The sequence below is a fragment of the Oreochromis niloticus genome, linkage group LG8, assembly GCF_001858045.2.
Source record: "Oreochromis niloticus isolate F11D_XX linkage group LG8, O_niloticus_UMD_NMBU, whole genome shotgun sequence".
NCBI lineage: Eukaryota > Metazoa > Chordata > Actinopteri > Cichliformes > Cichlidae > Oreochromis > Oreochromis niloticus.
In genome coordinates, this window is record NC_031973.2 from 21986142 (window position 1) to 22010162 (window position 24021).

At 41.7% G+C, this 24021-nt stretch overlaps 1 protein-coding gene across 5 annotated transcripts in view; it reads right to left on the reverse strand.

Annotated features, from left to right (window-relative positions):
* mapk8b (mitogen-activated protein kinase 8b) overlaps positions 1-24021 on the reverse strand; it is a 29651-nt gene extending 5630 nt beyond the window's left edge. Inside the window, exons 1-9 of one of the 5 annotated variants that reach the window (XM_025909604.1) lie at positions 23703-24021; positions 14628-14808; positions 11754-11883; positions 11095-11153; positions 9747-9885; positions 7904-8069; positions 6596-6667; positions 2854-3036; positions 687-811 (exon numbers count right to left, since the gene is read on the reverse strand). In XM_025909604.1, the coding sequence (XP_025765389.1) occupies positions 687-811; positions 2854-3036; positions 6596-6667; positions 7904-8069; positions 9747-9885; positions 11095-11153; positions 11754-11883; positions 14628-14749 (996 nt within the window). In that variant the 5' untranslated portion in view covers positions 14750-14808; positions 23703-24021. Of the gene's footprint in view, positions 1-686; positions 812-2853; positions 3037-5663; positions 5736-6595; positions 6668-7903; positions 8070-9746; positions 9886-10372; positions 11056-11094; positions 11154-11753; positions 11884-14627; positions 14809-23702 lie in introns of those variants that run through there. The other 4 variants (XM_003438546.5, XM_025909606.1, XM_025909605.1 and 1 more) reach the window with 4 other exon arrangements.

A 24021-nucleotide genomic window follows, 5' to 3' on the forward strand; every position in this document is an offset into this window, starting at 1 on the left:
ATGAGTTATAGACGGCCTTCAGAAGAGCTCATATGATTTGATGCAGTTGTGTAATGGCAGAGCGCAATCTGTGTATAAATCTGCACTTTTCAAGGATGCACCGTCAGCTCTGAGGAATCCACAGGAGACAGGGGAGAGGAGGAAAAAGCAACAATTCGCCTCATTTCCCAATCTGCCAAAACGCAGTCAAAAATCAATCTGCACTGGCTGAGTCACTGCGTTTTCAAGGAGAGGCTTCACATTTGTCACCATCTCAATTTTAGAGACTGAAGCACAAAGACACAGCTTTACAAGTTTGTGGTCTTGAGACAGAAAAGGGAGCTTAAAATGGCATTTGAAAGGTGTTAAACTTTACCTTTTCACTTATTTTACAGGAAATGTTTCAATGTTCTACAGAGAAAAGCTACACTGCTGCATTCCTGCTAAACTTCAAAGACCCTTAAATCGAATTTTCCCATCAGGTATTCAATATGAGGGATATATTCCGGCCTGAAGCAAATTATATTACACTTAGAGCAGCTTTGATGTTGCACATTAAGGATTTTTTAAGAGGTCTGAAATGGGCAGAGCTCAGGTGTGATTGCCAAAATCAATGAACATGGATGGTATTAGCAGTTATAATCACTTCCATGTGATTATCACTGGAACAGGGAGGCACTGAAAATACACTGAAGTCAAGTACTTACTGCCTCCACCTCAGTTGGGTCGTACCACACGTTGATATAGGGGTGCTGGAGAGCCTCATCCACTGAGATCCGCTTTGATGCATCTATTACCAGCATCTTTGATAGGAGGTCACGGGCTTGGCTCGCTGAAAGGAAATCATTGAACATAAAAAATATGCAGGAGTGTGCAGCTTGGTTGATGAGATGCATTTCCTGTTAAGATGGGATGTTGGTGCAGGAAACAATGTAGGCAGCAACCGCTTTGATATGTAAACAAATGAGTATCCACCAGGAAGGAAAAAAAATTCATAAAAACTTTTCTGTGGTGCCACTTATAAAGTCCTGTTTTTCCATAAAGGGGTTCTATTCTGCTTCTATTCAGCTCCAAATGTATATTTTCAGACCCTACTAGAGTACCTTTGCACATTTTACTCAATTTGCTTTTGTCTAATACAGCGTCAAATCACAACAACAGTCCCTTCAATATTCTTTATATTGTGAGGTAAAGTCCCTTCAATAGTAGTGATAAAACCCCAACAATCAGACATCCCCCTGTGAGTGAGCAGCCAGCAGAACCAGGCTCATGGAGGGGCAGCCATCTGCCACAACTGGTTGAGGTTCACAGTTGAGATTAATCCCCATTCATCTTATTCTGTGACCTCTATCTGAATCACACTGCCCACCCCTTTTTAAGTTAAGGCCTCACTCACATACAGACTAGTCACACAGAGGATTTGTAAACTAGTAATGGTGAGGGGTTAGAGGAGTTTGCTTGTTGTTGCCAACTTGTTTGCAAACACTCACCAACTAATTGCTAAGCAGCAGCAAAACTGAAGAGTGAGGCGCAAATCAGAAACAGAGCACGTTCAGCTTCAGAGTAAAAGTTGTATCGTTGGTTGATTTCAGCAGTAAGACAACTTTTACTTTCAAGGCTAAAATTCTCGGCTTTCAGTTGGCGCCACATTTGTTCAAGTTTCACGACTGCTTGTTGATTGGCTGGCGAGTGTGGGCATCTTCCATGCAAACCACAGGCAACAAGGCCAATCTACTAGCAACCAAAGAATTCACAAGGAGGTTTTTGGTGCAGCATTCTCTTTGTGACCATGTTTACCCAGGGAATACATATTGTACCTTAGCTACCAGAGGTTGATAGGGGGTCATCAACCAATCTCTAGGCCTGTATGACTGAGAGAATTAAGCTTTCTTGCAATTGGCTCCCCCTCCCAAGCAAAAGGTCTTTACCCATAAACTCTAAAGTGGTTAGAGCTTATGTGCTCACTCAGAGGTTTGTACCGGTGATGTCTATTTTAGGGTTTTAACACCGACTCACACAGACCTTAAACTAGAAAAAAAAAACTGCACAAAGCCTTTAGAACAAATAAAGCCAACTTTCAAAACCCTGCTCCCCGATGCTATCCAAGATGGGAAACTCACCTAGTTTTTGCCTTTTCAACAGAGAACATGTATCCACTTTTGTCACCATTTGAGTCTGTCAAGGACATCCGCCCTGATTATCACACATTGTTTCACATTCTGTATGAAGCCTGACAGAGTGAATCATCACAGCTAGTGCACATTCAAATTGCTGTTGTTAAAGCAGAGAACTTGAGGGGGGAACACACTGTCATCACATGTTCCTACCTCTGTGAAGTAACGAGGACTGAAAAAGAACTACTTTGTTTTTGCGACATCTTACAACAACTCTGTGGCACTCACTGCGAGTGTTCCTGTCACCTTCTCTCCATTTACAGAGAACTTTGGTGCTGCCGGCTTCTATAATAAGTGGTTAAGCAAAGACTGCCGTCGAGCAGTGATCTGTTGCTTTGGCTTTGCTGTCAGCAGATATTTGGTAGGTTGCAAACCCAAAGCACATGTGGAGGAGAAGTTCATTTTACACATCCTTGAATATGAACTCATTGACTACCCACGGACTCATCTGTTACACTTCCAAATGCAAAAACAAAACAAAACAAAACAAAAAAACACCTCTAAAAAGTCACAGATGATAAATTCTACATTACAAAAGAACGCCACAGCTTTACAACGGTGATTTCAAGCAGTAAAACCGAAACACATTGTGGTATAACTAATGACTGCCTCATTGTTCCTTCTCACAAACATCCACCAAAACTGTTTCAACACTTATTACCTTTTTATGCTTGAGTAAGAATTTACAAGACACCCCTACCTTTCAGTTTATTGTGCTCAGAGTTTGCAGGAAACAGGACATCAGGGAAAAGCTTCTCGAAGCTGTAGCCAGCGTACCGTGGCCGGTTCTCCACATAGGTCCTCACGGACTGGTTGAGCTTCATCAGGAACTCCTGAGATGGCGTCCCCAGCTGCTCGATCACCTTGTTCCACTGGTCAATATCTTTTGGTTATAGTGTTAAGAAACGCGTACGGCTGGATTGGAACATAAGATGCTCCAGTTTGAGGAACATTTGTGACGGGGCTGCATTGTTCTGGTTTGGACATGTTCCCAAAATACTGAGCTGATAAAGAAACGCTCAAACAAAAAAACAAAAGCAAATTAAAGCTGCAAGCAGCGTTATGAGGGCCCTCGCACCCCACGTGTGTCGAAGCACGCTCAACACCTAAAACCAGCACGTCCTATCTGATGTCACATTGATGGAATTCATGCATTTAACCACCAGCTAACATTTCATCTCATTCAATCATGATTATAGTCGTCCCACTAGGTGGCGCTCTAACCATTACTGACAAATGGCATAACAAACATTTCCGAGCTCGAGTCTCATTACGCCTGCGACCTTTGGGAGAGATTGGACATTGTATTTTTGAGTGACAGCAGATTACTGCTTTTTGGCGAGTGATTGAAACTCCACTTGCCGCCATGACCACCCCGTTTCCCTGAACGTAAAAAGCTTCGCAATTTAACATCACAAAGGTCTTTAGACTTTCCACACTGGAGATCGCGTTAATCTGATGAAATCCCTTGGAGGAGTTCGTCAAAGAACGGTGCCTGAAAAGAGGGGAAAATGTCGCCATAATTACACATTAATTTTAAAATATCTGACTTCCTGTTGGATTTGGGATATTGCTCCAAGAGACTTTTTTGTACATCTTGATATCTCCTATAAGCTCACCAGGTTTCAGACTCATACATAAAACACAGAGCAGGGGCTGTTGTTTTGAAATTTTGTAGGGGGCGCTGTGGAGCCATTTTGCGCTATTCAATGAAAGTGATCACATAACCAGAAAGCCCTCATCACATTGGAGGTGTGCGCCAAATTTCAAGACTTCTTAAACTTTCCAAGCCCCTCAAAATCCGCTTCATCTTTCATGGTGAACTGCGTTGCCACCAGGGTGCGCCGTTCAGTTTAAAGTCACAATTTTCTCACTGAAGCATCACGAGGGACTGATGTTAATATTCACCGCTTTTGAGGTGGCCACACAACACAGCTTCGAAACTAAACGATTTTCGTTTGCACATTATTTCTGTAGAAACCTGTTAGGATGGGCTGAGTGGGATAAACACAATCTGAAAAATAATATACACACATATATATTTCAAACATCTGCACTTTGCATAGCTAGACGCCAAGTGAAGCAATGTGAGGCTCACCTGTAAGACGTCCAGATGTTGGAAATACAAGTCACACACATGTAAGGACAGATAATACATTCAGACTGCTTGTTCACATCTTTGTTCATCCTAAACATGAATGAACAAACAGAAGGAGAAACCTAGCCTTGACAAAAATAAAAAGCCGAAAAAGAACACAACAAAGCTGTTGCTCTGCTTGTTAAGTTCCTAATGCTAAAGTACATTTGCTATTCTTGATTTTTTTTCTTTATCCTTTCGTCTGTTGTTTAGCAGCTTTTGTGAATGTAAATAATTTACATTAAGACAAATGGAAGCTACTGACTGCTAGCATACTAGAAGTAAGCTAATGTGGAAGCTAGCCTTTAAGCCACGTTTTCAACCAAACGCGCTACACTGCTAATAAGATCCTGATAACAGCCAAATCAATTGACAATATCATCCTTGACTTAATTTAAAGAGGATGGCATTGACATAATGATACAGAATGGCCTTTTTTCACATAAGAGGTGGAGCTGGATTTTGGATCATAAAGTAAAACCAATTAGGGAGGGCCTAAAACCAGCATTCTTTCTAGTGTCCAACAGGGGGCGATACAGGTGTTTGCGAAAAGCCTTGTTTGAAAGTTTGTAGGAAAACTTGGGGCCTTGGTCCCAACCTCGGTAAATACTTTCCTGATCTTATGGGCTCAGTCACATATTCTGAATAAAACTAAGTCCATTATGTGAATTTTTGTTATTTTAAGTGTCAGAAAGCAGGACTGTTTAGGATATGCTAGCAACTGCGGACTGGTAGTCAGTGAGTGTGCAGTTTTACAGTCTGATACATAATACACCTAGATGGTGAAATTCTAATGTCATATTGAAGTTTCAGACTAGTGGGTGATATCATGATACGCCCATTAAAAAAACAACAACCCATAACTACTGAACAAAGGAGCTCTTTAACAATATGTTGTTATATAGGGACCTTTTTGAATCATGCCTGTATTCTTTCCCTCCACTGCTTCACAATTTCTCTAATGGGATCAAATACGGTTGTAGTGCATGTGTACTTTCTTGTTTTAACCATTTATAATGAACAGGGTCTGATACAGCATAACAGAAGTGCTAACCTTGGTGTAGTAAGACTTACTGGGTCACCTAAATAGATTGGAGCCATTATTCTTGTCACCACATAATTAAACTTGTACTTTGCCTGCTGTAAGGAGCCAACATTTGCCATGAAAGATGGCTACAACTCTTCCAGCTCTGCCACTGCGAGTGATGAATGTCGACCCTGAGCGCAATGTCGTCATCGCTCATTAAACAGCAGGTTCGGCAGGTTTTTTCCCCTTTTGTGTGCAAAGATATGAACAAGATGTCAGACAGAGGATGGGACAACGGTCGTTTGAGGAGGACGGGGGTTTGGATGGAGGTTCAACTTAAGGATACGATCAGTGCCTGGAAACAACACACTACCCCGGACCATTTCAGCCATGATGCAGCCAACAGACCAGACATCAACTGAAAAATGAAATGACAACCACCGAATTAGCATGCAGGACTGAAAACCAAACCGAAAACAAAAATGAAAATAAGAACAAGACGAAAGGGGAAATTATAATCCATAAACACGATGACGTTCGTGCAAGGTGACACATGTGATACACGATGCAAAATGACCTGCATGCATCTGAGAGCACTCTCACACCTGGGTCAGTGTCTTACAGGTGTTTGTCTCCATCACAGCTGTGAAAATGTATGATTATTACTCCTTTAGACACTGACTTTTAAGGTTCATGAGAACTTTTTCTTCCTGCAGAAATGCCGTATCCTCGCTGCAACTCAAGCTGGGAATGCTAAACTCAATAACTGTCATCTAATAAGGCCAATAAATCATTTTTCAGCATTTCTTTCTTTTTTCCTTTTTTTTTTAAAGTAACAACCATGTGTTAAATTTCATACTAAGAGCTTTTATTTTCACATTACAACAAAAGCCATACGGTAAGCAGTTCGAGGATACTGGAGGGCATTTTATGCAGTTCACTTCTCAGCTATGGCAGAGCAAACTATTAATTCTATTTCAGGTCTTTCATGTGACAGTCATGGTGCTCGAAGCAACAGTGTTGCTGCTCGAGTGAGTGAGGAGGGAGTCGAGCCAGTGGATCTGCAGGAAGAGCAGGTGGGCGGCTGCAAGTCAAGGTGTCAGGCAAATCCAAGAAACAGAATTTCTATAGCTGCGATGTATTTGATGAGAAAGAAAAAATTTTAAAAAATAAAAATAAAAATCAGGAAACAAAAGAAGATCTGAAAATGTGACTGATTTGAGGCCATCTTCATTTCACATGAAATGCCAGACACTGCTGCAAGCAGCTCAAGGATACAATCCCTTCCTGGAAAAAGGATTTTGTGGCGAACCATTTCTGCCATAATGCAGCCCACAGCCCAAATATCCACTACATATGCGCAGCATAAAAGGAGGGAGAAGAGAATAAGCCAAAAAAATGAAATAAAATAAGAAAGAAAGATGCAACAAGTCAGCAGGAGAAAAAAAAATGAGCATTAGTTTTTATGAGACCATCTAATTGTTTTTTAAGAGAGGACTTGTACTACCTGCACCTGTGCTGTAGGGGAATATGTACATTTAAACCAACAGCATTTTAAAAGTAACAAACAAACAGTGCAGCTCTGAATTACATTCAGTGTTTTTGCTTTCACCTGACTCTCAGCATGTTATTAGCCTTTGCTGTCTGTACCAATGAACTCAGTCTTTATTTCCTTTACTGGGACAGAAGATTGTAACAAAACTGTTCCACTCGTGGGCTTCTCTAAACATTTTATGTCCAGTATTACGGTAACCTAATGAGCTGTGCTGGCATGCACCTCGCAGTGTCTGCAGCTTAGTGCTGATAATGTCAATGTCTCACACAACCACAGCAGAGAATCTCAGACTTCCCACAACAAGGCCATCTTCTTAAAAGGAAATGCTCAGCTAACACAAACCACTGGCACCACAGCTGCACCCAATGCATCTCCCTAGCTTTTACTGCAGTGTTATAGATTTTTATCTATATGCACAACTGAGGTTTTAGTGGTGATAGGTTTTAATCACATATCGCAGTACATCTCTTATGCTTTGTTTCATCTCTGTTAGCTTTGGGCTGCACTAATTTATAGCACAGTCCTCCTAGTCCTCTACTAATCTTTCTGCTCAACTATATGATATTGATGCTCTGGAATCTAATGGATCAATATGACATATTACGCCATACGTCAACCTCTGCGCTTCAGACTCAAACTGTGATGTGTTTCAAGCAGGAGTGCACGGTGAAACTGCTGAAGCATGCATTAGTGCCTGTATTCATACTGAGGTTTACTTTTTAGCTTAGCTGAGCTGAGCTCAGGACAGGCAACCTGTTAATAAAACATCAAACGCATGCTAAAACACTGCTGGGCACCACAGTCCTCAGACAGGAAGTTCCCCACAAAGCACCGATGCCACACATGCCAACTCCCCCCCCCTGAGCGTAACCTTTACAGGAACAGGGAGTGTGTGCGTATGTGTGGGAGAGAGTGTTTGGGAAGTGATCCTGAAACATCTCAGGGGGTGAGGGCCATGCAGCAGGCCAGGCAGCAGCTCCTCATTAGCCGGTCGCTGTCAAGAAGCCGCTTCATCCACTGCCTGCACTTACCGTTGGCCTGGTAGCCCATTCCCAGGATCACTTCAGGGGCGCGGTAGTAACGTGTCACCACGTAGGGCGTCATGAGGAGACCAGTGGCGGCCGTCCGGGCTAAACCGAAATCCAGAATCTTCAGTGTGCAGTCGGACTTTACCACGATGTTGCTGGGTTTCAGGTCCTGTTCAAACACAACACCACCACAAAAGTTACAACCTGATATAGATTAAACATTTAACAAAAGACAAATAAAAGACTTGACTGAAAATCAAACTCACTTTGCAAGGAGACTTTTTTTGGTGCAGGGACAAATATTCCTAGAAATGTCTATATATGGGAAACACGGTCGCTGGTGTAACAGGGCTCAAATATCAGGGTTTGTTTTCCCTCAGAAGAGGCGATCATTCTCTCCTCTACTAAAAGAAAAGCTGATACCCACCGAGAGGATGATGAATCACTGTTACCACAAAGTCTTTGTTTTGTTTGGTTACACCATTTCATCCTTGTTTATCTGTTCTCTTGAGTTCAGTGTGTTCATTTCCTTGTCTGCTTTTTTTTGGCACTGCTTTCTCACAAGAACTTAAAAAACAACCCATCTGCTAAAGGGTGTCTCCTCTCTTCTGAAGCTAACCCTGACAGAATCGAGTGGCACTATAAGGTATCCTGCGATAAAGACTCATTGCCTATGGCTATAACCTGGCCATTTGCCAGGTGATTTATTGCAATAATTTCCCCCTTTCAGTCTTATTTACATGCAGGCTAATCTGATAACATCTTAATGAGCCTCGTCTGGTTTTGGGAAGAGAATAAACAGACTACACCTGAAGGGTACTCACTGGCAAACGCTAATTTCAGGAAATCTTTAATGCGCTACAGCTGAAAATCCTCCTGATAATAATTATCATCACTTGTTAATCATAAGAACATCAGACTGGAGGGGTAAACCACAGTCAGTCATACTTCCTCCTCCGTAGGTAGCTTCTGAGCAGCTGAAACAGACCAGAGAGCTCTGAACACTGAGACAATGCCCCCAAAAAACGAGAGCACGATCTCTAGCGATCCGTGACTCACGTTGCATCTGTTTACCTGATGAAAGCTTCGCGTGCCGTGCCGTGCCAGTGTGAGCGAGGCTGGTTAGCTCCGCCTGTGGCTCAATTAGTTCTGGCTGGCAGAGCAAGAGGAGCTCTGCTAATCTACTGGAGCACATCTCTCTGAGGGTGATTGACAGGAGGCTGCCAGTCACTCTGTGTAAGTGTGTCCATATGAAAAACCTATTCATACAGCTTATGATGCTTCAGGGTGCGTACTGTCATTCTGTGTGTGTGATGCTTCAAGGTGTGCGTGTGTGTGTGTGTGCGTGCATCTCCACTGCAACCTGTAAATGTCTGGTTGTGTTATCCGGTGCTTTCATGTTAGAAGCGTCAGTAAATGTAAATGCAATGAGATCCAGTCAACTGCAGCTTTAAAGGAGCGCCTTGACATTTTAGCAGGCACACTTATCCTCTGGATAGGCTGGAAAGTTCCACTTTTATGTCTGCACACTAAAGAAGCTGCAAGAACCCATAAAGCTTAGCCCACAAGCATGCCATGGAGTGTATATTATGGGGGGGAAGTTAAACTACATCACATTTTATTTAGAGATTATTTAAGCATTGGTTAGCACAACTGGTCACCAAAAACGTACCACCATCATCGCTTTCCTCCAACCACCCTATCTTTCAGTAGTCTCATATTTTTCCTTTGATGTGATACTTTTAATTCATAAAAACACAGACTTAACTCAGTGTAAGCTTTAGCTTGCAACTGCTCCCAGTCACATATGTACAGCTGCATATGTGGCCCCCCTGGTATGGCTTACCCTGTGTATGATCCCTGCAGCGTGCAGATGTTTGATTCCACACAACATCTGGTAGAGCAGGTAGGACAGCCTCTCGTGGTCCAGCTCCATCTGAATCACCTGACAGAGGTTAGCATCCATCAGTTCCATTACTAGATACCTGCAAGGAAAGAGGTTAAAATAAGCACACAGGCAGGCAGAGACAAACACACACGGGGGCTTTGTATGTTTGTTTCACTGGGTGTGTTACAGTGTACAGATGCAGCGTGTGCACGTGTCTGACTCTGTATTACGTTTCCTACATGCCAAATGAATATAAAGCTACATTAAAGTGTGAGATTCTCTCACCCAATCAGCTTTTAATTTGCCTGGCATTTTGGAAGTGACAGTACGGTATCTCCTCCAAACAGTGATGATGTTATCATAGTTGTCAGCTGTTACATCATCAGTCACTTCAAACCTCCTAAATGGAGTAAGTCACCTCAGACAGATTTTTTTTTCCCCCATTACAACGTAATGCATTCATTTACAAAGCAGAACTTATGCTTGCACACAGCTTATAAAAGACTGGAAAAGGCTACAATGCATTGACAATGATTGTATGGGTGCACATATGTATGTGCCGGTATGCATTCAAGTATACTAACACCAATGCAAATGCAGTGCTCATCCTCCAACTCTGCGATGGCCCCGCTACCCTCTGGCTACGATTTGTCCAGTTTCCTTTTTAGCTCCAATCAGGCAAACACAGCAGAGCAGACACAAACACACACACATATATGTGTATACACACTCTGGGCTTCAAAACGATGGCATTAATCATGTTCGTTCCCATCATACTCTTGGTAACCATCACTTCCCCCACATCCCAGCATTCCCCCCTGATTTTACAGCTACTTACATGGACATCTTGTCGACTTCGAAACACATCCAGGGCTCATCTAAATATATCCCAATGTTGCTCTTATTAAAGGCAGAGTCCTCACAACAACAACTACTAAAGTGCATGCATACATGGTGCACTGCTGTCAAGCAGAACAGTCACAGTTGCGGTGTTTGCATGGCGGTGAAGTATAGCTACAGCTCTGGACAGGTCAGTGTCAGGCTGGTGACAGATTGTGGCCAATCAGCCTGAAAACTGGTTCATTCCTGTCACCAACTGATTCAGTCTGTGCTTTTCTAATATACACCATTTCATGAAGTGTGCACACCTGACATCCCACTGACTGTAAAGCATAATTTCCCTGAAGTATTTAACGTGAGGCACAACAAGAGATCCGGCTAAGCCCCCAAAAAGATCATCTAAGCCCCCGGCGTTCTGCATCCTGTATTGATTTGAGCAGCTGTGATTTGGCTTGCTCATACTCACACATCTTGGAATTCCTCCAGTGTCTTCTGTGGTGTGAATACATTTAACAGCCCAATAATCTGCAAAAATAAAAAGTGTAATTGCTGGAGTTGTTTTATATATTTAACAACATCTTCACATCCGCATCCCTGGACAAGAAAGACCAACTCTTAATCTGAAAAGTTCAAGGAGGAAGCGTTAACAGCAGGATGTTTTCCTCATTCACAACAACGAGGCAGCAGCAACGAGATGTTTGTCGTCAAAACACTATTGTTTATGGTTTGTTTCTTTGTGTGGAGCTCAGCAGGTTCTGCTGTAAAACCAACATATTGTGCAGATTTTTTTGCTTCCCTGCTGACTCATACTTTACACGGCTCTGTGAACAGTGACTCTACAGATCAATACTTAATCATTTTAACGGACAGGAGTGAGAACAGAATTTAAATGCATTCTGCTCACACTTTTCAAAGCTAATTGTCCCCTTTAACTTCTACTGTGCATTCTCTGCACCTGCTTAAATTATACTTCTATTCATAGCTCAAGTTTATCTACATGAAATACACCTACCGTACTCATACAGTCAAAAGGTAAGGCTATCCTCTGCAATGTCTAAAGAGTTATACCAAAACATTCAAACCATGCAAAAAGAAACAAAAATGCCATTAAATTCTGGCTCTTACATTCTTGTGGTTGACACATTTCATTAGCACCAGTTCCCTGTAGGCCCGTTTTGCGTGAGTTTGATTCTGAAAGGGTCGGCTCAACTTCTTGATGGCAACGTTCCTCTCCAAGTTGTGGTCGTACGCCGAACTGGGGTGAAAGACCACAGGAGAAATTTAGTCAGCAGTAATGGATGTCAAAAATTGTTCTTTGTTTTTGTTGCTTTTCCCTGACGGCCAAAAGAATATGAAGATTTTCACATATTATTCTGAAACAAGGACCTCTCTTTTTTATTTATTTGTTTTGCTAATAAGTCTGTTGCTAATACTTTGCCCATAATATACACCTTAGGGGAGCTATACTGAATGTGGCAGTCCCTAGAGTCCAAAAATCTGTAGTTCTGCCAAATGCCATAAAACCCAATCACTCCTTTGTTAAATGGTCAGCTTTACAACAAAAACAAACATGTTTACATCCCGTTAACAAAAACAGATTTCACCTCTTTAACCGATCTCCCCGGTCATGAAAGCCATACATGGACTACATTTTGATATAAATCATCAAGTAAGGTTTAATGTTGTGCATGTTTAAGGGTTACAGAAAGCCAGTAACAGAACCACTTGACCTGAAGTCTTGACCACGTTTGCGGCGCCTTTTGAAGCATTTTTAATATAATCATTTGACAAATAGCACGCCTTGCTCTGCGGTTAATTGTATTAACAGCCTGCCATGAAGTGTGTTCTCCAGTTTTTTGTAACATTTATGCATTAGCACCAATTCGTCAGTATTAGCTTGATATGTGATGTGAGGCTCCTTTATATGCATGCAAATGATTATGTAGCCAGTGCTGACAAGCTGATGTAGGGTTAAGTTATGTAATTACACTCCACCTTCATCAAATTTGCCCATGCTACCCAAATACATGTTGGAGAAGACGTGGTGCAAATACTCTCGTCCTGTTCAAAGTTAAGATATGTATTGGAATAACGTTTTTGATGCTATCAAGAAAATATTTCACCAAAATCTTGGAAAAGAGCCCAAGGTTGTATTACTCCTTCTCGCAGGATTTGAGGGGTCAGCTGGCAAATACTGTATCTGCCTGCATTACAATTAGATGGTTGAAACCTGACCAAATATACCATGTGGTTTGAGAGAATTTTAGAAATCCATCTAATGGAACAAATAATATGCTCCCCGAGGCTTCAGAAAGAGAGAGGGAGACCTATTTTTACACTATTTAAACAACAAAGCTTGGTTTTTCTTAACTTCTGCAACCAAGATATTAAATCCTTAAAACTGTACCTTTTCCTTTTAAATAAAAGAAACAAATTTAGTTGGTAATAACTGATAAACTGATGAACGGAAATTTCTGTGCAGAATGAGCCAGCAAACTTTGTGTATTGAGCAATACATTTGGACAGCCCATAATGTCTCCTCCTACTTTAAACTTGGGTTGGTTACTTTATCTGTTAAAAAAAAAAAAGAAATACCATCACTGCGAATGAGCTTAGGTTTATAATCGGCTGGATAAAGCACCACGTAGACTCAAATTCTTTTCTTGTCGATGCCGTCTATAAGTTTTATATGCAGAGCTGTACATTAATGCCAAGTATACGTCACACTGTCAAGAGGAACTTGCATGTCTTTAGTTATGACTGTAGAAAATGTGTGGACATGTTTAGTCCTGCTGTGCTGCTCTGTTTTATACTGCTGAAATGTCAGCAAATGCTCCTAAATGTCACGTTAAAGAGCTCCACTGTGCAGCTGTCATTGAAATAAAATGAATGGTCAAACAACTGTTTTATGCAACATCCCTCTGTGGGATTTTGCAGTAATATTTTTTATAAGCTTCATATGAGATGACTCTCTTGTAGGTTGAACTCAATTGTGTCATTTTGTGAGGACTACAGTCAGATGGTGCAGAAATGTGAGCGTGCAGAAAGCCTGAAGCAGAATGTGCATGTTAAAAAGGGCTCTGTGTTGTAATTGCTTTATAGCCCACCCCTCATGTGAGTGGGTCTGTATGCCTGAAGTGATGATATTAGGAATATCCCCTCTCACTGACATAACAGACAAGAAAATGAGCATTTAGAGCAGTTTCAAGCCTGAGCTTTTGGCTCATAGGGATTACTTGTACATACCTGACTTTATTACTTTAAACAAAACTTTGATCACGTGTAGTCTGACCACACAGCGCTGTGACATTACATATGGGACAGAAAATAAGGGAATGTTCAACAGGCCCACTATTAATCCTTTTCCAGCACTAAGCACTACAGTTGTTGAGATTTTGTAGCCAGCAAGTTCTTACATGACAAGCTAAAGTCTTAGCTGACACTCTTAACTGTGTTGTGCATCAGTTTCTTGGTATTCCTACCTGGTATGAGGAAGAGAGAAGGTTAATGAAAGCAAAGACGCTAGATGAGTTCGTCAGGCTTATCTTATGTTACAAGGTGAAATGGATTCATTCTGACAGCCCATGTGATTTTGATAGTCCAATCAATCAACCACAAAAAAAAACTGAAAAGAAAAAAAAAAACACCTTAGAAAATTTCATAAACCAATTGTGGTGTGGATCAGCTCACTCCAACACCTAACCCTCTAAGATCGACAAAACTTCACAGGAAACGTAACATCACACTGTGCTGTCAACAAATAGAACATTATGCATCAATTTCTGTGTTGTATGCAACTTATGCTGCTCTTTTTACATCTGATCTTATCAACTTTCGTCAACGGCAGCCGGCAAAGTCCAGGCTGTGCTTTTCAAGCTTTCATCAAATGTTAAACAGGTTTTGGGTGTGAAGTTAAATCTAACTTTTCGCTGAGTAAAGAAGTGACCGATCGCCAAGTGAAGGTTGTCATCTGGGTGGGCAGAAAGTACATATACTCACCAAACAATTCCCTGTGCTCCGGATCCAATGGGTCTTAGGTTCTGGTAGCGCTTTAAAACTGTAAAAGTTGAATCGCCCACATCTATACTGTAGTACTCCCTTTCACGCTTGTTTCGGTTCATGGTGAAGCCTTGGACAAAAGCGGTGACTGGGCATCCAAGTGGAGCTCGCCTCTCAAGACCTGCAAAGTATTAACAGGAGATAAGACTATAGATATTTCTAGAACACTACATATGGTTCAATCAAGAAGCACTATAGCTGTGTGTTACAGCACACCCTCTTTATGTTTAAAGCCCAGTGTCAAATCAGTGAGCCATAAATAGTTGTCCCCAGGCAAAGTATGCAAACAGGTCCTACCAGCATCGAAGTCGCCGTTTGGTATCTCTGCCAATAAGTATTTTTCCACCCTCCTTTTTGTTTTTTGGCATATTTACATTTTGTGCATAAAAGATGTGAATGACAAAGCAGAAAAGTGTTGAAAATGCGTCTCTGTGCGTCTTTAAATGCTACATTTGACAGACTGAGCAGATAAATCAGCAAGTACATGATAAACACTGTACTGTGCCGAGATTGGAGGAACAAATCTATCAGATCTGAGCAAAGACCACCCTCAGTGAATCATTACATCAAACAAAACAGCAAGGCTACATTTCAACAGTGGTTTTCTCAACACTTTCCTGTTCAGGAAATGCAAGTAAACAATTTTTAAAAACTGGAGTTCCTTAAATCACCATGTGGGATTAGTTCCAAAAGTCAGTAGCCACAAATCAATGGTGCAGCACATAAGCAAATAGATTTGGCTTTAAAGGCCTACATTAAAGGCACAGGGACAGTCTGCTCTTACGTTTCTCTGGCACTCAAAATTACAGACAGGTTGCTAACCAAGCTAGGTAGCAAGAACATACATTAGTTGATCTCTCTGTGGTACCCTTTCTTCCAGTTGATGTCACAAAAGCCCCTTTTTCATTAGCACCTACTCGGATCGACTTGGCACTGTTCGCCATGGTTTTCAGGGTTTTCCCATTAGGTCATAGTTCCTGGTACCAGGTACTTTTTTAGTACCTGCTCGGCCGGGGTTCCAAGCGATCCGAGCAGGTACTAAAATGTGACGTCACCACACTGCATGTCACTGATTGGCTGGTGAGTAGCGTCTCGTTCACGAAAATAAAAACAACAAAAAAAAAAACACCTCCAAAAATGCTGTGTTCCCCGAGTCTCACGAAAAGCCACACGTCCACATTTGCTGTAGCGTTCATGTCGCATATTATTACATCGCCGAACACCCAGACGCGTTGCCATGACGACAAGCACACACACTGGGTTGTAAACCAGTGAAGTCAGAATAAGTGCTAATGGAGAAGGGGCTACACTGTTTTGAAAGAATAAAAAACAAACAAACAAAAACAAAGTTGAAAGTTCAAAACTAATGAGTGATGTGACAGTGGCTAGGTCCATCTTTTATCTACAGTTTATAAGTTTTCCACCACTTGGCGTTTAATTGCTGTTCTTTTTCCATTCTGCCTAGCAGATGTATGTACATTATGTACTATTTTCTGAAAACTGCACCAAATGTAAAACTGATTTTTGAAGAATTTCTGTTGAAGTACTCAGGAAAGTATTTCCATACACTATCCCACAATACAGGCTGTCTGACACAGTTTATTATCTCATAATGGCTACTAGTTAATTTAATCAAACAAGCCAGGAAGCAGTTATCTTATAAGTTACATTTAATCAAATGTTCACAGTGTTAGCATTATGTATGACCCTTTCATAATGAATATTTAGGATCATTATCTGTATCAAACACAATTAGATTTATTTCTTGAAAAGAATTGTCAAATGACTTGTAGTGATCAGGTCTTATAGCAGGGCAAAACATAATGGTACAAATACTGTTTTACTCTCCTCCGCTCAATAAAAGCCCCCCATTTAAACCCGGAAGAACTCATTAATCTCAGAAAAATCAAACCAGCCGCGTCTCAAATCCTAAAGGAAGCTTCATCAACTGTAATGACAACTAAGCCTCTGCAATCCAACTTATAGCCCAGAGGACCTGCGCACACATATATAAATTCCAAAGGTCAGGGCGACGGAGCAGTGATCAAGGCACAGAGGAAGAAGGAAGCCGGGTTTCATGCAGGGGATGAAGATGACAAATCATTAGTGGAATTTGGAGCATTGTGCTGAGGAGGTTGGCTGTGTAGTGATAGCTGTACGTTCCACGGGTCATTCCCTGAACTGGATTTCTCCAGCTACTGCAGGCAGACCACACCCCACCCTCTTCCTTTTCAGTATCAGTCAGCCCACCAACCTCCTCTACTCTGTTTGATACACAGAAATTAAAAACTTATTATCTAGGATAGCTTTCAAAGAAACATGTCTCTTAACAGTACTATATTAAACACAGCACTCTGTTGGTAACAGTAGTACAACAACAAATACTGTTTTGTTAGAAGATGGAAGACCGAAGAAGTTGGAAGATATTATTTGGGAAAAGTCACCTTAATAACAGCAGTGGAGCTGTGTTAAATTGTGTGATTACTTACTAAGATTAATTTAGAAAGGAAGCACAAACAGCAGTACTGAACATATGGCTTATGTCTGTGATGGCTGCGGTGACTCGATGTGTAGTATATCTAAGGAAGTGTGTATAAGGATACAGCACAGTGTAGGATTTCAGAATGCATAAGTATAAAAGCCAAAATACACGCTTTCAGTCAAACAAACAGTGATTACTGCTGCTGCCCCTCCACATGACCAACACAGGTGCATTAGAAAGAACAGAAGAAAACACAGCCAACTGCTGAGGGCGAGAACATTCAGTTTTATCTCATTTTCTTCACTTTTGCTTTAACGCCACTTTCAAGGGCTGAAGTCAAAAACACCTCAGTTAAACCTGAGTCACATCTGTGACCAGTTCAGGAAGGAACTGAGTCACTGCTCATGCCAAACAGTGACGGGTGTGAAAGCACCCAATACGTACTGAGATTGGATCTGGTAGACCACATTCTGAAGTGGTCTACGTCACACGGGCTCACACTCTTTTTGCTGCGTTTCTTCAAACGCGGTGGTAGTCACACTCAAATAATGTGCCTCTTGCCAAATTAAAAAAAAAAAAATACACTACTTGTTTTGCATATGGCTGTTGGCTAAGCTGCACACTAAAAATAAAGTACTGTGTTTGATCACAGTACAGATCAGGTTGTAGGACTTAAAAGACGTGGTCAAGATTTGACTTTGAAGTGTAGGTCATGCGTGCATGTCTGCTGGTTCCTTTCAGGGCTACCTATTTACATATAGATAGAAACTAAGATCCTATTATAAGTGGTCACTCAAGTCGCATCCTCAGACCAGCTGTAAAGTGACATACTAGTGACTGGATACTCCTAATTGTATGTTAATGCCCAACAAGAACAGGGCTCTAATTCTGAGTACCAGAAATGAGATGCGCATCTGTTTGAAGACGTATCTTTTGAGTTTTAATTAAAACTAGCAACCCCGAATTACAAGAAACCGACAGATTCATTCAGAAATGGATGTTTATACTGGCTCACATGCCACCCTGCCTGTCTGCTCTAAACACAGCTCTGCCTGTGCTGCTTCTTTTCCGCTTGCGTTTTGTCTTTTCTGCTTCTCCTCATCTTTGCCCTCTCCTCTCCTGCTGCATTATTCTCTTTGACTCTGATCAGAACATCTCTCTTCCCCGTTGCAGAACCTTGTCAAAATTCTGCATCTAAGCCGCACGGAGAAGAGGCACAGGGATGAATACAGAGCTCAACTTACAAACAACCCTGAACACAAGCAAGAAGTGTGCTGCTGGATGTTTAACAAAAAGACACAGTGTACACAACAAAACAGCAGGAGAAACAATAATAAATGTACTAGCTGCTAAATTCAATAACCGTCTTCATGCATTATTAATCAGAGTTTACCTACACAGGCTCTCTGGATTGGCATTTCAGCTGAAGGAAAATGCAACATTTTGCTGTGTTAATGTGAAGTAATAGTATCCTACTGTACACTCAATGTTCCTCATACATTAAACCTGCAGCCATCCTTCCCTTAAACCCCAACCAGCTTTTGTAAGATGCTTCAACCGACACCAGTCTGAGCCTTTCAGCCCTTATGGTGCCTTTCCAATGTGGGAGCTGCCGATTCCACAGGCACTAATGCAGCCCATACCATCAGTGATGCAGGCGTTTGAACTGAGTGCAGATAACAAGCCCAATGGTCCCGCTCCTTGTCAGTCCACAGACTAAACTAAATTAAACCAAGCGCACCTTTCAACTCGTGCGTCTTTGAACCATACAGTCAGGTTGTTTTGGCTCTTCTTGTGTTTAGGATCTTTCTTTGCACTGGTCTCTTTGGCTGGATTGGGTTCATCATGCTCAGGTCAGGTCTCGGTGTGTACTAGCCCCACTAGTTTGTTGTAATAATTTAATTTATCCAGTTCAGCTAGATTTCAGCTTGATGGACCTATGAAGATATTTAACTTTTCCTCACTTTGCATGCTGCCGACTACTGAGGAGACACAGCAAAACTGCCAGCTGAGCAGCTTTTGTTGAATCAGAGGAAAATAATTTGTCGTCTGTATGTTTCTTCAAAGCAGCTCTTTAATGAAGGTAAGCATGGAACAGCAATGGTTTTAAGGCTTCAGTGTTCAATCAAGTAATTATTAGACTACTGTAGCAACTATGCAAGAATTTACTCGAACAATTATGATCTCTAGCACAACTTTGACAGCGAATGCTCTCAGGCCTCCACGTCGCTTTCATATTCAGTTCCCCGTTCAATCCAAATGAGCTCAGCTTCTTTCATGTACAACATTTAGCCGCATCCACCACAAAGCAAAAATGTCAGCTTTATTTGCCAGAGGTATCCTTCTGCGCACAGACCAGAAATATCATGCAAAACACTTCTGGACACGCTTTTCAGAAAAAGTCATTTAGCATATCAAATATAGGCCACACAGGAGGAAGAGGGTGTATTCAAGCTCTGTTTTACTTAGTTTGTGGAGCTCTATCCCAGCGCTGCACAGAGTATGTCTAAACAAACGTTACATGACCATTTCTCCTATGTGAAGCAAGAGCAGTACAAAGGGTGTCAGGAGCCCTGTGAGACGGCAAAATCCCCAGCTTCCTTTTAAGATGGGACTCAGCAATCTGATGGAGTGTATCAAGCCATCAGCCCCATCAACCTCGGCTGTTAGAAAGCAGCAAATCGTGCATGTGTGAAAGTCTGCATGAATATAAATCAATGTACATAAAAGAATTGTGAAGCTGCACAGGTAGGTTTGAACCACTTGAATAAGAAATTACAATCACAACAGCGCAAACCCAGACGACCACACAGGTAACACAAAGATCTACATATAACTGAATGAAAAAACAAGACAAAGCAATCATCTTTGTCTCAACATGAATCGGGAAATAATTAACTGTGCAAGAAGCTGTTAAACTAGCTTATCAATTATTTAGTCTGCACAGGTAAGATTCTGCAGTTTTCCAGATGGAAATCAAGCAGCACTCTGAGTGTAAGCTGCTCTCACCAGAGCCGAGCTGGCTTTTGAACGCTCTGCCAGGCCCAAGCATCAGGGACGTTTTCTTAAGACACCAGCACCAACCATTTAATTAGCTAATGTATGTTATTATCCTGCTCTTAAAGATAAATGTTTTTACACATGTGAAAACACACTAAAGCAGCTCAGTAGAACTAAGGTTTAGGACATTTTTTAAAGAAAAATTGCCATAGCAGTGGTGCAGGTTTTCTGACAACTGACTCAGTTATCAATTAGGATTAGTTTGTACATGCTAATCTGAAAATAAATGACAATACTACAGCACTACAGTATTTTTAAACCCGTGAGCCTGCTTTTATAAACACACATGTGGCACATGAAAGTTGCAGCTGTATCAGAGTTCAAATTAAGCACACGTGGCACAGCTACTGCCATCCACTGACACACTGGTGGTGGGTAAATAAGGTCTCTGACAGCCAGACAGAACTAAACAGATAACTGTGTCAAAAAGTGGCAGATATGGCTTTTGAACTGCCGCTCCTGTCCAGATATTCTCCCACACAGCTGTCCATCATGCTGTCACAGCTGGGAGCTGATCCGTCTTGTCTACCTCTGTTCCATTTCACCCAGAAAAGAAAAACCAAAAACGCGAGATTCTTGCAAATATCAAACAGTTCCAAGTTATCTGGGTGACCACTGTCGATTCCACCAGCACTTTCGCCTTTTATCTTCAAAGCGCTCGCACTCAGCCAAAGTAGCTGCTGCTGATAAGAGCTCACAAGGTCTTATTCAGTGCCAAATTCTGGTACCAATGAAGGCCCTGAATCACACTTCTCTTATTGGTCGTCTGTAGAAAAAAAAGGGGGGGGGTTTATTGTTACTTCCTGTAATCTCGGCCTAGATTTCAAGCTGTCTGACAAACTGCTGATCAAGTAGTTGACAATATTCTAAATAAGAAAAAACAAAATAAAATAAAAACAAACAAAAAAAAAAAAACAGGCAGATAAGCTGTGTGAGTATCACATGTCTCATGGTAGCAGACAGGAAACACACCACAAACTGTGAGAAGAAAAGCTTCACCAATCTATAAAGCAGAGAGGCACATGCTATAATACCAGTAAATAGACCCATCCCCTAGGCTCCAGACTGGGGATCTGCTGATTCAGCTTTTTCCAGTACTGATAGGATACCAATACCTTGGCTTTAGGTATCTACCAGTATCAAGTACTAATCTGATACCAGAGTTAATAAGCTGTAATCTTCACTCTGAGGATGACACTGGGAATCATTCTTTTAATGTGTGAGGCAACATCAGGCTCGACTTTAAAATAAATAAATAAATTTAAAAAAAAAAAAAAAAAAAAAAAACTGGGTTAGAACAACAAAGGGACCCAAAGCATCCGATGCCACCTCTGCAACATGTAGAAGAAACATGCGCAGAAAAGGAGGCGGGGGAAAGCAGAAATTCCATTTTTCAAAATAGTGCTCTCTGCATTATTTGTAGCTCAAATTTCAATATAAGGCAATACATCTAATCTGAGGAAACGCATGATCAAACACCAAATATTCCTGCAGACTGAACAGCGCCCTGTTTGACAGCCTGAAAGCCAATTTCAGTAAGGACCTGCAGGTAGCGTCATCATAGTTGTTGCCAACATATAGGAAGTTAAACTCGTGGATGATGAATGAAACTTTTAGTGCGACATCCACAGCTCCATGGTGATCTTCTACAGGTACTGAACCAGGCAGCTGGATAAGCTGCTGACAGAGAAACTGGATTTTTTTCCCCCCCCAACCCTGTCGGCTAGTTTAGCATTTTTAAACTGGCTCCACTTAAGTGTCTTATCAGCATGCTGTTGACAGTAAATAAATGCATTATATGAGACCGCATGTCCACAACCTAAGTATGTAAACATAACCGATAACAGTCTAACATTACTATTGAATATTGCTGTAAGCAAACACTGTGACAGTAATGTCAAATCACAGACGCCATCTGAAAACAACAAAGAGAACTGTGTAAAATGTTGCAAATAACTAAGAGAATGCGTCGCAATTGACAACAGACAAAAAATGATTGTTTTCCATTTCCTGCTCAAAAATTCTAGGCCCTTCTTTTTGTATTGTAAATGATTTTTTTAAACTTTTAAGGAGCTTAATTTATTTAGGATAATTTATATGCTATTAGGGCCTCTGTAGGCAAAAACAAAGCAATATGGGCCAACCTTTTGTGTCCACAATCTAAAAGTGCAGAGAGGCACAACCGTCTCTGCTCTCAGCTGTGACTGTTTGAACTGTGACGCGCTGGGTTAATTGTTGTATTTGTGTTAGGGCTGGTCCCAGCAGAAGAATTAAAGCAGGACGAGCACTGCATCGCTACCGTGACGACTGGTTTTATGTCAAACAATAACTCCACTTACCAAGAAAAAATATGGTACACACTTGTGTCTACTAATAAAAAGCCCTGCTGATGGGTGTCTAGATACAAACAGTTGTGTTCAATTTTATCACGGAAGACAACAGAAATCAACTGAAAACATGGTAAAATTCACAAGTTAAGAGGCTTAAAATCCCTCCGACATTTCAGTATCCAGATGTCAGAGTGGGCTCAATGTGGATTCATAATCCCGGCTCTGCAGGCTACCTTTTGCTTTTGGTGCAGGAATCAGATTTCTTGGTTCTTTTGGCCTGACCATTGCTGTCCTCTTGGCAGGTTGTTCCCAAAAGCCCCACTAGCAATGTGCAGTGCACTGTGAGAGCTGCATCGCCCAAATATGACGACAGAAGCACTTCAGTGTAACCAAGATGCACATAGTGAGTGCACAAGCTGCAACCTGGGGCGGTTTCTACCTAACCCAACTTTGACCAGATGATAAAATTATTAATACAGCTAACAATCTTGTGTGCTCGATAAGAAACATACAATCCTCTGACCTCATCCCTGTTTAGAATAAAGACAGGAGCTGAGAAATGCTCCCAAACTGATGCAACTAGCAAAAAAAAGGAGGAGCACATTTGTCAATCTGCAGGTTAAATCATCACATTAAAAAACACACAAGCACAAAGACTGCAGTCCGAGCCTGATACTGATATGCCTCTGTGATGTTACAAGCTGTACAGATATGCTGCCAAATACAAAACATACAAATAAAAGCAGAAAACCGGTGCTAGATGAAAACAGGGTGTATTCAAAGGCGTTAATAAGTGATTTCTGTTTACACTGGGGATGTAGGTGAGCACAAGTTGGAGGTCATAGCGGTTTCCTTGAGCATTTCACGAGTGGCAAACACCACCCGGTTCATGCTTGGCGGTGTAAGCTGTGCTAATGACATGGGTAGGTATACTTCCCAGTGTAGCCGCTCACTCTGGTTGCCTTGTACCATTTAGGCCAGACCTGTCCTGCCTGCTGTGGTGCTGGTCACGCTATACGTTATGGTGACACCTATTTAGAGTAACGTGTGTGACCCACATTTGTCCGTTCCCCTCCCAGCAGTTGACAACAACACGTCAAACATGTCTCAGTGGGAGAAAAAAAATCCATATGTCGAGCTCACCCCTCTCTGGTTAATTCCAACAGTGTCGACCCCGCAGTCGCCACTCGCTGCCTGCTGCCGGAGACACAACCTGGACGGTGTTTAGAAGGAAAAGAGCGCTTTAATCCCTTTCTTCCCTCCGGTTACACTCCCGTTTCCGTCACACTAGCAGGCTGGGAACGCCGCAAGATACATGTGTAGCTTCTACGCAATCTCGTCTCAGTGCTTCCGCGACCCAGGCAGTTTCTGCCATTTCATACCAACGTCGTCGAAACCTTCCGATGTTTCCTCGGCTGCACAATGAGAACCAGGGGGGCGTTCAAAACCGCCTGCGCGTTCC